This window comes from Salmo trutta, chromosome 18 (genome assembly GCF_901001165.1).
Source record: "Salmo trutta chromosome 18, fSalTru1.1, whole genome shotgun sequence".
In the NCBI taxonomy this organism is placed as follows: Eukaryota; Metazoa; Chordata; class Actinopteri; order Salmoniformes; family Salmonidae; genus Salmo; species Salmo trutta.
The window spans coordinates 10233499-10248026 of NC_042974.1; the positions used below are offsets into that span (position 1 = coordinate 10233499).

The window sequence follows — 14528 nt, forward strand, 5'->3', positions numbered from 1 at the left end:
CAACCCCCACCTGTGGATGTCGGGCCCTCATACCACCCTCATGGAGTCTGTTTCTGACCGTTTGAGCAGACACATGCACATTTGTGGCCTGCTAGAGGTCATTTTGCAGGGCTCTGGCAGTGCTCCTCCTGCTCCTCCTTGCACAAAGGCTGAGGTAGCGGTCCTGCAGCTGGGTTGTTGCTCTCCTACGGCCTCTTCCACGTCTCCTGATGTACTGGCCTGTCTCCTGGTAGCGCCTCCATGCTCTGGACACTACGCTGACAGACACAGCAAACCTTCTTGCCACAGCTCGCATTGATGTGCCATCCTGGATGAGCTGCACTACCTGAGCCACTTGTGTGGGTTGTAGACTCCGTCTCATGCTACCACTAGAGTGAAAGCACCGCCAGCATTCAAAAGTGACCAAAACATCAGCCAGGAAGCAGAAACTGAGAAGTGGTCTGTGGTCCCCACCTGCAGAACCACTCCTTTTTTGGGGGTGTCTTGCTAATTGCCTATAATTTCCACCTGTTGTCTATCCCATTTGCACAACAGCATGTGAAATTTATTGTCAATCAGTGTTGCTTCCTAAGTGGACAGTTTGATTTCACAGAAGTGTGATTGACTTGGAGTTACATTGTGTTGTTTAAGTGTTCCCTTTATTTTTTTGAGCAGTGTATAAACGCAAAACTTAAAGTGTTGGTTCCATGTTTCATTAGCTGAAATAAAAGGTCACAGAAACTTTCCATACGCAAAAAAATCGTATTTCTCTCAAATTCTGTTTACGTCCCTATTAGTGATAATTTCTCCTTTGCCATGATAATCCATTCACCTGACAGGTGTTGTAAATAAAGAAGCTGATTAAACAGCATGATCATTACCCAGGCACACCTTGTGCTGGGGACAATAAAAGGCCACTGTGAAATGTGCAATTTTGTGTCACAACATAATACCACAGATGTCTCAAGTTTTGAAAGAGTGTGCAATTGGCATGCTGACTGCTGGAATGTCAACTAGAGCTGTTGCCAGATAATTGAATGTTAATTTCTCTACCATAACACTGTTTTAGAGCATTTGGCAATACATCCAACCGGCCTCACAACCGCAGACCACGTGTAACCACGACAGCCCAGGACCTCCAAATCCGGCTTCTTCACCTGCGGGACCATCTGAGACCAGCCACCCAGACAGCTGATGAAACTGAAGAGTGTTACTGTCTGTAATAAAGCACTTTTGTGGGGAAAAACTCATTCTGATTGGCTTGGCCTGGCTCCCCGGTGTGTGGGCGGGCATGTCTCCTAAGTGGGTGGGCCTATGCCCTCCCAGGCCCTCCCATTGCTGCACCTCTGCCCAGTCATGTGAAATTCATAGATGTGGGCCTAATTAGTTTATTTCAATTGACTGATTTCCTTATATGAACTGTAACTCAGTAAAATCGTTGAAACTGTTGCAGGTTGAGGAGGGGGGGCATATTCCCCCCACATTCTGAAATTGTATTTTTGTCCACCCCAGTTTTATCATTGGAATGTGATACAAATCTAGGCAAAGGTGTGCTGTAGGACCATGCGGACACACCCCAATGGTTGGGTAGGCTGGTTGGAGTGTTTATCCGCCCCAAACATTTAAAAAAACGTTAGGTAGGTATACAAATCTGAGTTTGCTGAACAACCTTATGTCAAATTTTGGGTAGGTCTGCTCATTCTCATGTCCTGTTTTTAGTGGGGCTATTGCCAACATATGACATTTAAAACTTCCTTGTTGTATTGAATATGACACTGAATTCTTAATAGAGATAAACACATTTTTATAGATATTATAAGAATATGACTTGTTTTCAGTGGTGCAAATTTCACTGGGGACGGGGGGACATGGAATGTGATACAAAAAAGGCGACAGTGTGTTTTAGGACCATGCGGACTGTTTGGAGTGTTTATCCAACTGGATAAAAAATTTGGTATATAATTTTGTTCCCCCCACTTCTAAAACCAAAGTTGTGCCCCTGCTTGTTTTAATCCATTTTTTTGCCAAAACGAGAAATATGAGTTATTTGGTTTGTAGTTGGCCAGTGTTTCCCAAACTCGGGCCTCGGGAACCCCAAGAGGCTCATGTTTAGTTTTTTACCCTAACAAAACTCAGCTGATTCAAATAATTAACTAAGCTTCAATTATTTTAATCAGCTGTGTAGTGCTAGGGCAAAAAAACTAAATATGCACCCATGGGGTCCCGAGGAAACTCTGTAGTAGGCCTATGAATTGGCAAAATCACACACGCTGGTGATCTCCCGCCCACTTTTCCTATCTGCATAGCTGGAGGCTGGGGTAATGGTGCGTTCAAGACGACTTGGAACTCGGAACTATTAAAATCTACGACCTCCGACATCCGTGCGTTCAAGCAAAGTGGGAACTCTGGAAAAAAACGATTTCCGATTGGTCATCGAACTCGTAAATACAAGTCGGAAACTCGCCCATCCTCCTAGAGCTCCTACGTCCCCGAGCTGAAGATTAATGACGTCACGAGGTCTTTTTTTTCGAGTTCCAAGTTGTCGTGAACGAAATTTAAATTCCGTATTCTTGCCACTAGTTTCATACTAGCATACGTCGCTGATATTACCAGGAGAACGCAGTGTCATGGTCAGTCTATTATTCCCATTCTACCAGCTATAATAACCTCATGGAAAAGGTAGAGAGGTTACGAGGTAAGATTAAATGTAGCCTATATTGTTCAAACGTTTCAGACAGAAATGGCCTACAAAAGAATCGTCTTTCACATCATCCCTGTTATAGTCAAACTTTGGGGGTGGGATGATTGCGAATGTGTCGTCTGTCGTGTGAAAACTGTATTTAGGTTGCTAGTGGTTTCTCATTTTTACGTTTATAGAGCAGGTTTAATTTGACTCGACTTTACTTCATTCTGCTATCTCCTTGCGAGTCGCAACTTTGTTTCGAGTATGTGGTCGTCGCGAATGTCGTGGCTACAGTCAGTAGCTATACGTGTAGTGTTTTAATGTTGTTTTGGTGATGCACACGGTGATACAGATCACGCAAAGCGTGAGGTCCTCTACGATGAGAGCCTAGTGCAGTCTACCGATTTTCACAAGGCTTTTGTATTTCTTAACTGTGTATCAATGATTTGTCTAGTAAACCGATGGAGGCATTTGTATGATTACGCTATTTGTACGACTATTATAGTTAACTTACAAGTGTGTTTTGTCAATAGGATATTTCAAAACTGATATCTGCTTGTCAGTGCGTGGTATATGATGGGGATAGATGAGGCATGTTTAGTGGCAGCGTGACAGTTAAAAAAACAAACATTTTTAAGTATGATTTGTCAGGCATGTAGGCAAGTCATTCATTCAGAAACGTGGTAAAAACGTGTATTTTTTTTAATGTATTTTATTTTGCACATTGTATTTGAATGAACATGCCAAGCCAAGAGGTGAATGAACCTGTGCATCACCTGCATGTAGCATATGGCATAATCATCAACTTCTCTCTTTTCCCTTGTATTCTGTGTCTGACAGGTAATCTGAGAGTGAAAATATCTTCAGAAGATTGTGTTTCCCAGCTGATGAGGACTGGCTGAGGATGATGAAGATAATACAGGGGACACCCCAGCAGAGTCAGGGGCTGCAGGGACCTCTGTGATTGTTGACCCTACCTCATTCCTGATCTCCCCAGCTCTGCAGTGGCTCACAATGGCCACTCGGAGGACACCCTTGGTCCAAACCAGCTTGGTCAAAGACTTTAACCACTTCATTACCTGCTACCTGTGCAGAGGTTACCTGATCAAACCCACCACGGTCACTGAGTGCCTGCACACATGTAAGACACACACCCTGTACTTCTCCATCCGTCTTTCAATTCAAGGGCTTTATTGGCATTGGAAACATATGTTAACATTGCCAAAGCAAGTGAAGTAGATAATAAACAATACAAATTGACAGTAAACATTACACTCACAGAAGTTCCAAAATAATAAAGACATGTCATATTGGGTGTGTGTGTGTAACAATGTGAAAATAAAAATGGGTTGTATTTACAATGGTGTTTGTTCTTCACTAGTTGCCCTCTTCTTGTGGCAACATGTCATAAATCTTGCTGCTGTGATGGCACAATGTGATATTTTACCCAGTAGATATGGGAGTTTATCAAAATTGGGTTTGTTTTCAAATTCTTTGGCTTTGTGTAATCTGAGGGAAATATGTATCTCTAATATTGTCATACATTTGGCATGAGGTTAGGAAGTGCAGCTCAGTGTCCACGTAGCCTGTCTTCTCTTGAGAGCCAGGTCTGCCTACGTCGGCCTTTCTCAATAGCAAGGCTATGCTTACTGAGTCTGTACATAGTTAAAGCTTTCCTTAAGTTTGGGTCAGTCATTCTGCCACTGTGTACTCTCTGTTTAGGGCCAAGTAGCATTCTAGTTTGCTCAGTTTTTTGTTAATTCTTTCCAATGTTTCAAGTAATTATTTTTAGTTTTCTCATGATTTTGTTGGGTTTAATTGTGTTGCTGTCCTAGGGCTCTGTGGGGTGTGTTTGAACAGAGCCCCAGGACCAGCTTGCTTAGGGCTCTCTTATCTCCAGTTCATCTCACTGTGGTAATGGCTTTGTTATGGAAGGTTTGGGAATCTCTTCCTTTTCGGTGGTTGTAGAATTTAACAGCTCTTTTCTGGATTTTGATAATTATAGGGTATCGCCTAATTCTGCTCTGCATGCATTATTTGGTGTTTAAAAACGTTGTACACTGAGGGAATATTTTGCAGAATTCTGCATGCAGAGTCTCAATATGGGGGTTTGTCCCATTTTGTGAATTCTTGGTTGGTGAGGCGGAACCCCAGACCTCACAACCTAAAGGGCAATGGGTTCTATAACTGATTCAAGTATTTTTAAGCCCGATCCTAATTGTTATGTCGAATTTGTTTCTTTTGATGTTTCCTTGTCTCTCAGCTCGTTCACAGCTTTGTGGAAGTTACCTTTGGCATTGATGGTTAGGCCAAGGTATGTGTTTTTTTTGTTGCTCTAAGGCAAATGTGTCTAGATAGAATTCTGGTCCTGGTGACTGGACCTTTTTGGAAAACATTATTTTTGTCTTACTGAGATTTATTGCCAGGGCCCAGGTCTGGCAGAATCTGTGCGGAAGCTATAGGTGCTGCTGTAGGCCCTCCTTGATTGGGGGCAGAAGCACCAGCAAACAGTAGACCTTTGACTTCATATTCTAGTAGGGTGAGGCCGGGTGCTGCAGACTGTTCTAGTGCCCTTGCCAATACGTTGATATATGTTGAAGAGGGTGGGGGCTTAATCTGCATCCCTGTCTCACCCCACGGTCCTGTGGAAAGAAATGTTTGATTTTGCCAATTTTTAACCGTACACTTGTTTGTGGTACATGGATTTTATGTATGTTTTTCCCCCTGTACCACTTTCCATCAATTTGTTTTGCAGACCCTCATGTCAATTGAGCCAAAGGCTTTTTGAAATCAACAAAGCATGAGAAGACCTTGCCTTTGTTTGGTTTGTTTGTCAATTAGGGTGTGCAGGGTGAAGACGTGGTCTGTCGTACGGTAATTTGGTAAAAAGCCAATTTTGACATTTGCTCAGTACATTGTTTTCACGGAGGAAAGGTATGAGTCTGCCGTAATGATAATGCAGATGATTTCCAAGGTTGCTGATGACTCATATCCCACAGTAGTTATTGGGTTAAATTTGTCTCCACTTTTGTGGATTGGGGTGATCAGCCCTTAGTTCCAAATATCAGGGAAGATGCCAGAGCTAAGGATGTTAGTTTTAGTATAGCCAATTGAATATTTTATCATTTCATTGAGGATACTATCAACACCACAGGCTTTTTGGGTTGGAGGGTTTGTTGATTTTGTCCTGTACATTAAAATGTAATTGGATAATGCAGTGGGTTCTGGTAGTCTTTAATAGTTGATTCTAATATTTTGTATTTGATCATGTATATATTTTTCCTATTTGGTTCTCTGTTATAGGGGCCCAAAAATATTGGAGAAGTGGTTTAACCCATACATCTCCATTTGGATAGATAATTCTTCGTGTTGAGTCTTCAATTACATTGAGATAATTTCTGACGTGCTCTTCTTTTTCCATAGTGTATGTCTGTATTGTTTTAGGTGATTCACCATAGTGACTGTGTAGACTTAGGTTTTCTGGGCCTCTATGTTTTTGGTTGGATAGTTTACTCTTTCTTTCTTTAGGTTTTTTGCATTCTTCATCAAACCATTTCATTGTTGTTAATTTTCTTCTTCGGTTTTCTGTTTCATTTTTTTTGATTGGATAGGGAAGCTGAGAAGTCAAATATTCCATTTAGATTTTCTTCTGCCTTGTTTACACCTTCGCTATTATAGTGGAACGTTTTGTCCAGGAAGTTGTCTAAAAGGGATTGAATTTGTTGTTGCCAAATAGTTTTTTTGGGTACGTTTCCTTCCGTCTATAGCATTTCTTAATATTATTTCTCTGCTCTGAGTTTTCTTTCACTGTACTGTCTTAATTTTGATCCCTGCTGTGCAGCAGGAATGCAAACTTGAAGTGTATTCAAGGTTTAAAAAGGCTTCAAAACTTAATTTCCACTAATGTGTATCAAAAATATATCAACCCCTACTAAAATGTCCATTAATTATCATCCACCTAATAATTCATATGCTCATTATTTCCTGCTGTGAGGAAACTGGTCAAATTAAAATATTTAATCTGCAAATCTACTTTCTATTGCTTCCTTCTGTGTCCTCTCAGTCCATCCTCTCCCAAAGACTCTAAGCATCTTACATTATGTAATAGGATTTTTCTTGTTTTCCAGTTTGTAAGAGCTGCATCATCCAGCACTTTGAAGACAGTAATGACTGTCCCAAATGTGGCATTCAAGTCCACGAAACGAACCCTCTAGAGATGCTAAGGTACGGCACATACAAATGTAGTCCTCCACTAGGTCTGAACCATCTGACAAACACAAGCTAACAGCAAACATTTAGCCTTCACTTTGCTTTGAATACTGCAAGTGCACTGTCAACACAAACCACTGCTTCCTCTTTATCTTTACCCTTCCTCTCACATCTTCACTGATCCTCTCCTTCTTCTGAGGTTGGACAATACTCTTGAGGAAATCATTTTCAAGCTTGTGCCTGGATTACGAGAAAGTGAGTTCTCGTCAACTAGGAAAAACCAAGATATATTTCTTAATGATATCCCAGTCAAAGTCAATCATTTCAGTCACTCTTTGGGGGAGTCATTAGATGTAGTGGGACTGAAATGACCTTGTATATCCTCTTTTCTTTATGATTGTGTGTTGACCAGAAGAGGGACAGCAGGAGATTGATTTCTGGAGGAAGAATAAGTCAAAAGAAAATTCACAAGGTATGGGATTAGTCTCAATTAACAAGGTCACTCCTTACAAATTGTGCTGGGTCTTACTGTAAAATGTAATAAGTAAGTATTTCACATTAGTAGAGTAAATCATATATACTCTGAACAAAAATATAAATGCAACATCAAATTTGATTTGCCACAAGCCGTATACAAACAGACCTTACCGTGAAATTAAGAAAAAATTTACTAAATAAACTAAAGAATAAAAGTAACACAGGACAATAACGAGGCTATATACAGAGGGTACCGGTACCAGTCAATGTGCGGGGGTACAGGTTAGTCGAGGTAATTTGTACATGTAGTTAGGGGTAAAGTTACTATGCATAGATAATAATAGTAAAACAGCAACAATTCAGTTCATATAAGGAAATGTGCCAATTGAAATAATGAATTGGGCCATAATCTAGGGATTTCACAATTACTGAGAATACAGATATGCATCTGTTGGACACAAAAAAAGTAGGGGCGTGGATCAAAAAACCAGTTCAGTGTCTGGTGTGACCACCATTTGCCTCACGCAGCACGACACATCTCCTTCGCATAGAGTTGATCAGGCTGTTGAATGTGTCCTGTGTAATGTTGTTCCACTCTTCTTCAATGGCTATGTGAAGTTGCTGGACCCATTGAGCAAACATGCTCAATGGGTGACAGGTCTGGTGGTGAGTATGCAGGCCTTGGAAGAACTGGGACATTTCATCTTCCAGGAATTGTGTACAGATCCTTGCGACATTGGCTGTGCATTATCATGCTGAAACATGAGGTAGATGGCGGCGGGATGAATGGCATGACCAATGGGCCTCAGGATCTCGTCACGGTATCTCTGCATTCAAATTGCCTTTGATAAAATACAATTGTATTCGTTGTCCGTAGCTTATGCCTGCCTACCATAACCCCACCGCCACCATGGGGCACTCTGTGCACAATGTTGACATCAGCAAACCGGTCGCCCACATGACGCAATACACATGGCCTGCAGTTGTGAGGCCGGTGGACGTACTGCCAAATTCTGTAAATGACAGAGGCGGCTTATGGTAGGGAAATAACCCATAAATTATCTGGCAACAGCTCTACTTGAAATTCCTGCAGTCCACCAGCCAATTGCATACTCCCTCAACTTGAGAAATCTTGTCTCATTGTGTTGGGGACACACTGCACATTTGTGGGCCTTTTATTGTCCCCCAGCACAAGGTGCACCTGTGTAATGATCATGCTGTTTAAATCAGCTTCTTGATATGTCACACCTGTCAGGTGGATGGATTTTCTTGGCAAAGGAGAAATGCTCACTAACAGAAATGTAAGCATTTGTACACAACATTTGAAGAAGGTTGTTTTTGTTTATGGAACATGTCTTATTTCAGCTCATAAATGTTGCATTCTATTTTTTATTCAGTGTAAATAATTTTGAATAATTTTATCCTGTCAATTTTGATTTAGAAGTGAGTATCCAAATTCAGTTGATTTTAATTTAATTTTAGAATAAATAGTAAACCATGCAAGGGTGCCAAAGTAATTGACCTTATCTCTACAATGGCTGCCAAGGGAGGTGAATAACTTTTTGCATTTTTCCTATTTTGTTGCCTTACAACCTGGAATAACAATCAATTTTTCTGGGGGGGGGGGGTGTCATTTGATTTACACACATGCCTACCACTTTGACGATGCAACATTTTTTTTGGGTGTGTAACAAAACAAGAAATAAGACAAAACTGAATTTGAGCGTGCATACTATTCACCCCCCGCAAGGCAATACTTTGTAGAGCCACCTTTTACAGGAATTACAGCTGCAAGTGTCTTGGGGTATGTCTCTATAAGCTTGGCCACATCTAGCCACTGGGATTTTAGGCCTATTCTTCAAGGCAAAACTGCTCCAGCTCCTTCAAGTTGGATGGGTTCCACTGGTGTACAGCAATCTTTAAGTCATACCACAGATTATCAATTGGATTGAGGACTGGGCTTTAACTAGGCCATTCCAAGACATTTAAATGTTTCCCCCTTAAAACCACTCGAGTGTTGCTTCAGCAGTATGCTTAGGGTCATTGTCCTGCTGGAAGGTGAAGCTCCATCCCAGTCTCAAATCTCTGGAAGACAGGTGTCCCTCAAGAATTTCCCTGTATTTAGCTGCATCCATTTTTTCCTTCAATTCCCAGTCCCTGCCGATGGAAAAACATCCCCACAGCATGATGCTGCCACCACCATGCTTCACAGTGGGAATGGCATTCTCGGGGTGATTTAGAGGTGTTGGGTTTGCGCCAGACATAGTGTTTTCCCTTGATGGCCAAAAAGTTTAGTCTCATATGACCATAGTACCTTCTTCCATGTTTTCGGGGCCGTCTCCCACATGCCTTTTGGCGAACACCAAACATGTTTGCTTTTTTTCTTTAAGCAATGGCTTTTTTTCTGGCCACTCTTCCGTAAAGCCCAGCTCTGTGGGAGTGTACGTCTTAAAGTGGTCCTATGGACAGATACTCCAATCTCCGCTGTGGAGCTTTGCAGCTCCTTCAGGGTTATCATTGATCTCTTTGTTGCCTCTCTGATTAATGCCCTCCTTGCCTGGTCTCTGTGAGTTTTGGTGGGCGGCCCTCTCTTGGCAGGTTTGTTGTGGTGCCATATTCTTTTCATTTTTTAATAATGGATTTAATGGTGCTCCGTGGATGTTCAAGTTTTGGATATTTTTTTATAACCCAACCCTGATCTGTACGTCTCCACAACGGTTGTCCCTGACCTGTTTGGAGAACTCCTTTGGTCTTCACGGTGCTGCTGTGCTTGTGGTGCCCCTTGCTTAGTGTTGTTGCAGACTCTGGGGCCTTTCAGAACAGGTGTGTGTATATATATTGAGAACATGTGACAGATCATGTGACACTTAGTTTGCACACAGGTGGACTTTATTTAACAAATGTTGTGACTTCTGAAGGTAATTGGTTGCACCAGATCTTATTTAGGGGCTTCATAGCAAAGAGGGTGGATTACATATGCATTCACAACCTTTCAGTTTTTTATTTAGTTGAATTTTCTTTGAAACAGTAATTTTTTTTATTTCACTTCACCACTTTGGACTATTTTGTTGTATGTCCATTACATGAAATCCAAATAAAAATCAATTTTTACATTACAGGTTGCAATGCCAACAAAATAGGAAAAAATGCAAGGGGGATGAATCTTTTGCAAGGCACTGTATATGTAAAGTTAATGTGGGTTTGGTGTCCCACTTTTCCCCCATCCCTAGCAAACACACGCTGATTTTAAAACTAATTGCATCTGAACTGAAGATGATTAGTTGATTAATGGAGTCAGGTGATGTTAGCTGGGACTGGGGCAACTGGTGGACACCGAGGGACTGGAGTTGCCCAGTCCTGCTTCTTAGTCAGTACTTGTTTGAAGCACGTTTGGCATTGATTACATCCTCAAGTCTTCTGGAATGACGCTACAAAGCTTGGCACATCTGTATTTTGGGACTTCCTCCCATTTCTTCTCTGCAGATCCTCTCAAGGTCTGTGCAGGTTGGGATGGGTAGCATTGCTGCACAGCGATTTTCAGGTTTCTCCAGAGATGTTCGATCGGGTTTCAAGTCCGGCTCTGGCGGGCCACTTGGACATTCAGAGCTTGTTCCGAAGCCGCTCTTGCGTTTTCTTTTGCTGTGTGCATAGGGTCGTTGTCTGTTGGAAGGTGAACAGTCTGAGATCCTGAGTGATCTGGAGCAGGTTTTCATCAAGAATCTCTCTGGTACCCTTCCCCCAGCTCTGTGCCTCGAACACAATCCTCTCTCGGAGCTCTATGGAAAATTGCTCGACCTCACTGGCTTGGTTTTTGCTCTGAAATGCGCTGTCAACTGTGGGACCTTATCTAGACAGATGTGTGCCCTTTTCCAAGTTCATGGTCCAATCAATTCTAATTACCACAGGTGGACTCCAATCAAGTTGTGTTGAAACATTTAGTCAACAATGATCAATGGAAACAGGATGCACCTGAGCTCAATTTTCCGAGTCTCATAGTAAAGGGTCTGAATACTTATGTAAATAATGTTTTCTTTTTGTAATGTTTTTTATACATTTCTAACAGTTTCTAAAATCCTCTTTTTGCTTTTTCATAATGGGGTATTGTGTGTAGGTTTCTGAGGATTATTTATTTATTTACCGGTAATCATCTTTATATTACGGCTGTTACGTAACAATGTGGAAAAGGTGAAGGGGTCTGAATACTTTCCAAATGCACTGTGTATATGTATTGTACATATTTCTTCTCTCTGCCCAGATTGCTAGTTTGATCTCCTAAAATCACCTGTGCTCTGCTATCCCACAGGAGACAGCCGTGGGTCTAAGAAGCTTGGGCTCAGTGATGAGGATGGTGGATGAAGATGACCAGGATTACCACAGAAGCGACCCCCAGATAGCCATCTGCCTCGACTGTCTCCACAACAATGCTATGCTGCAGGACAACACAGTGAGGTATGTGTTTGAATCATTTTTCCTCTTCCCATGTGTGAGTGTTTCTTTCAATATGGCTCAGGCGGCCAGTTCTGGTATTCTGTATGTGTGTTCTATCTGAATGTAACATGGCCATACTCCTGTTATTACCCCAGGTGTTTAATGAAGAAGTTCATTCATTGCTCTAGTCGAGTCACGGCTGGGAACCATCAAGAAGTTTCTCAGTCTAAAGTTAAAGCTTTCTAGTTCTTGTGAGGTAAGACCGCCAACTCCTGTTTTTATATATAATGTACAGTGACTTCACTTTTATTTTGATGATGGGTTTAGAAAAGGGAATAATGTAAATAAAGTGCCTTTTTGTGTTTTCTTGCGCATGTGTGCGCATTTTGTGTTTTGTGTGTCCAGGGTCATCTGGCAATTTCTGGTAAATGCCAGATGGGCTGGACACATTTGTTAGTTGGGTGGGCTGGTCAGAATTGACACACACACACACACACACACACACCACACCACACATATATTATTATTATTATTATTATTATTATTATTAATAACCGTACAATGCATTCGTGAAAGTAGTCAGACCCCTTCCCCTTTTTCCACATTTTGTTAAGTTACAGCCTTATTCTAAAATGGATTAAACATATTTATTTTTCATCAGGAAATCTACACACAATACCCTATCATGCAAAGAGAAAACAGAAATACCTTATTGACATAAGTATTCAGCCCCTTTACTATGAGACTTTAAATGAGCTCAGGTGCATGCTGTTTCCATTGATCAGCCCTTGAAATGTTTCTACAACCTCGATTGGAGTACACCCATAGTAAATTCAATTGATTGGACATGATTTGGAAAGGCACACACCTGTCTATGTAAGTTCCCAGACGACTCCGAGTGGCCCAGCGGTCTAAGGTCTACAGATCCGGATTCGATCCCGGGCTGTCGCACAGCCGGCCGCGACCGAGAGTCCCATGAGACGGCACACAATTGGCCCAGCGTCGTCCAGGTTTAGGGGAGGGTTTGGGTGGCCTAGGATGTCCTTGTCCCATCGCACTCTAGCCAACCCTTGTTTGCGGCCAGAACGCATGGACGCTAACTTGCAGTCGTCAGCTGTACGGTGATTGTTCTCCAACACATTGGTGTGGCTGGCTTCCGGGTTAAGCAGGCAGTGCAGTGTGTCAGGCTAGGGGGTCGTGTTTCGGAGGACAGCATGAATCTTGGACCTTCCGCCTCTCCAGAGTCCGTACGGCAGTTGCAGCAATGGGACAAGACTGTAACTACCAATTTGGATATCACAAAATTGGGAAGAAAAGGGGGTAAAAAGTAACACAAAAAAACAAACAAAAAATAAAATCGATATAGTGCATGTCAGAGCAAAAACCAAGCTATTAGGTTGAAGGAATTGTCCGTAGAGCTCCGAGAGGATTGTGTTGAGGCACAGATCTGGGGAAGGGTACCAAAAAAAATTGCAGCATTTTTGGTCCCCAAGAACATAGTGGCCTCCAATCTTAAATGGAAGATGTTTGGAACCACCAAGAGCTGGCCACCCCGGCCAAACTGAACCTCAAGGAGGTGACCAAGAACCTGATGGTCACTCTGACAGAGCTAAGAGTTCCTCTGTGGAGAAGGGAGAATCTTCGAGAAAGGACAAACATTTCTGTAGCATTCCACCAATCAGGCCTTTATGGCACAGTGGCCAGACAGAAGCCACTCCTCAGTAAAAGGCACATGACAACCCGTTTGGAGTTTGCTAAAAGGCACCTAAAGACTCCAACCATGAGCAACCAAGATTCTCTGGTCTGATGGAACCAAGATTTAACTCTTTGGCCTGAATGCCAAGTGTCACATCTGGAGGAAATATGGCACCATCCCTACGGTGAAGCATGGTGGTGGCAGCATCATGCTGTGGGGATGTTTTTCAGCGGCAGGTACTGGGAGACTAGTCAGGATTGAGGCAAAGCTGAACGGACAAAGTACAGAGAGATCCTTGATGAAAACCTACTCCAGAGCGCTCAGGATCTCAGACTGGGGCAAAGGTTTCACCTTTCCAACTGGACAACAACCCTAAGCAAACAGCCAAGACAACGCAGGAGGGGCTTCGGGACAAACCTCTGAATGTCCTTGAGTGGCCCAGCCAGGCCCTGGACCTGATTCGAACATCTCTGGAGAGACCTGAGGATATATGTGTAGCAACGCTCCCAATCCAACCTGACAGAACTTGAGCGGATCTGCAGAGAAGAATGGGAGAATCTCCCCAAATACACGTTGTGCCAAGCTTCTAGCGTCCATACCCAAGGAAGACTCGAGGCTGTAATCGCTGCCAAAGGTGCTTCAACAACGTACTTAGTAAAGGGTCTGAATACTTATGTAAATGTGCTATTTCCATTTTATTTTATTAATTAGCAAACATTTCTAAAAACCCATTTTTGCTTTGTCATTATGGGCTATTGTGTGTAGATTGATGAAGGGAAAAAAAACTACATTTTAATCAATTTTAGGATGAGGCTGTAATGGTACAAAATGTGGAAAAAGGTTAAAGGGTCTGAATACTTTTAGAAGGCACTGCATATGGCTTAAGGAGACATGCAGACAGAACAAGAATAAGCATAGTGACCGCAGAGAAGATGCTGAGGAGACCGATGGACAGCACAACAAAATGGCTAGAGCAGAGGCCCTGTATAGTGGTGAGTTGTATCTCTAGACAGCGGAACAGTTTATAGTGGTGAGTTGGATCTCTAGACAGAGGAA

General features: G+C 42.3%; 1 protein-coding gene across 5 annotated transcripts; it reads left to right on the forward strand.

The window, feature by feature from the left end:
* The first annotated feature begins 1642 nt into the window (after positions 1–1642).
* Positions 1643–11801, forward strand: LOC115152822 (polycomb group RING finger protein 5-B). 5 transcript variants are annotated; one of them, XM_029697671.1, is made up of 6 exons: positions 1643–1665; positions 3503–3803; positions 6790–6886; positions 7071–7126; positions 7284–7343; positions 11652–11801. In XM_029697671.1, exons 2-6 carry the CDS (start codon positions 3677–3679, stop codon positions 11702–11704), a joined length of 393 nt encoding a protein of 130 aa, XP_029553531.1. In that variant the 5' UTR covers positions 1643–1665; positions 3503–3676; the 3' UTR covers positions 11705–11801. The 5 variants fall into 5 exon arrangements, 4 of the variants coding, with proteins under 4 accessions (XP_029553531.1, XP_029553530.1, XP_029553528.1 ...); XM_029697670.1 differs by lacking the exon at positions 1643–1665 and adding an exon at positions 2241–2297; XM_029697668.1 differs by lacking the exon at positions 1643–1665 and adding an exon at positions 2423–2674.
* Positions 11802–14528: the final 2727 nt, after the last annotated feature.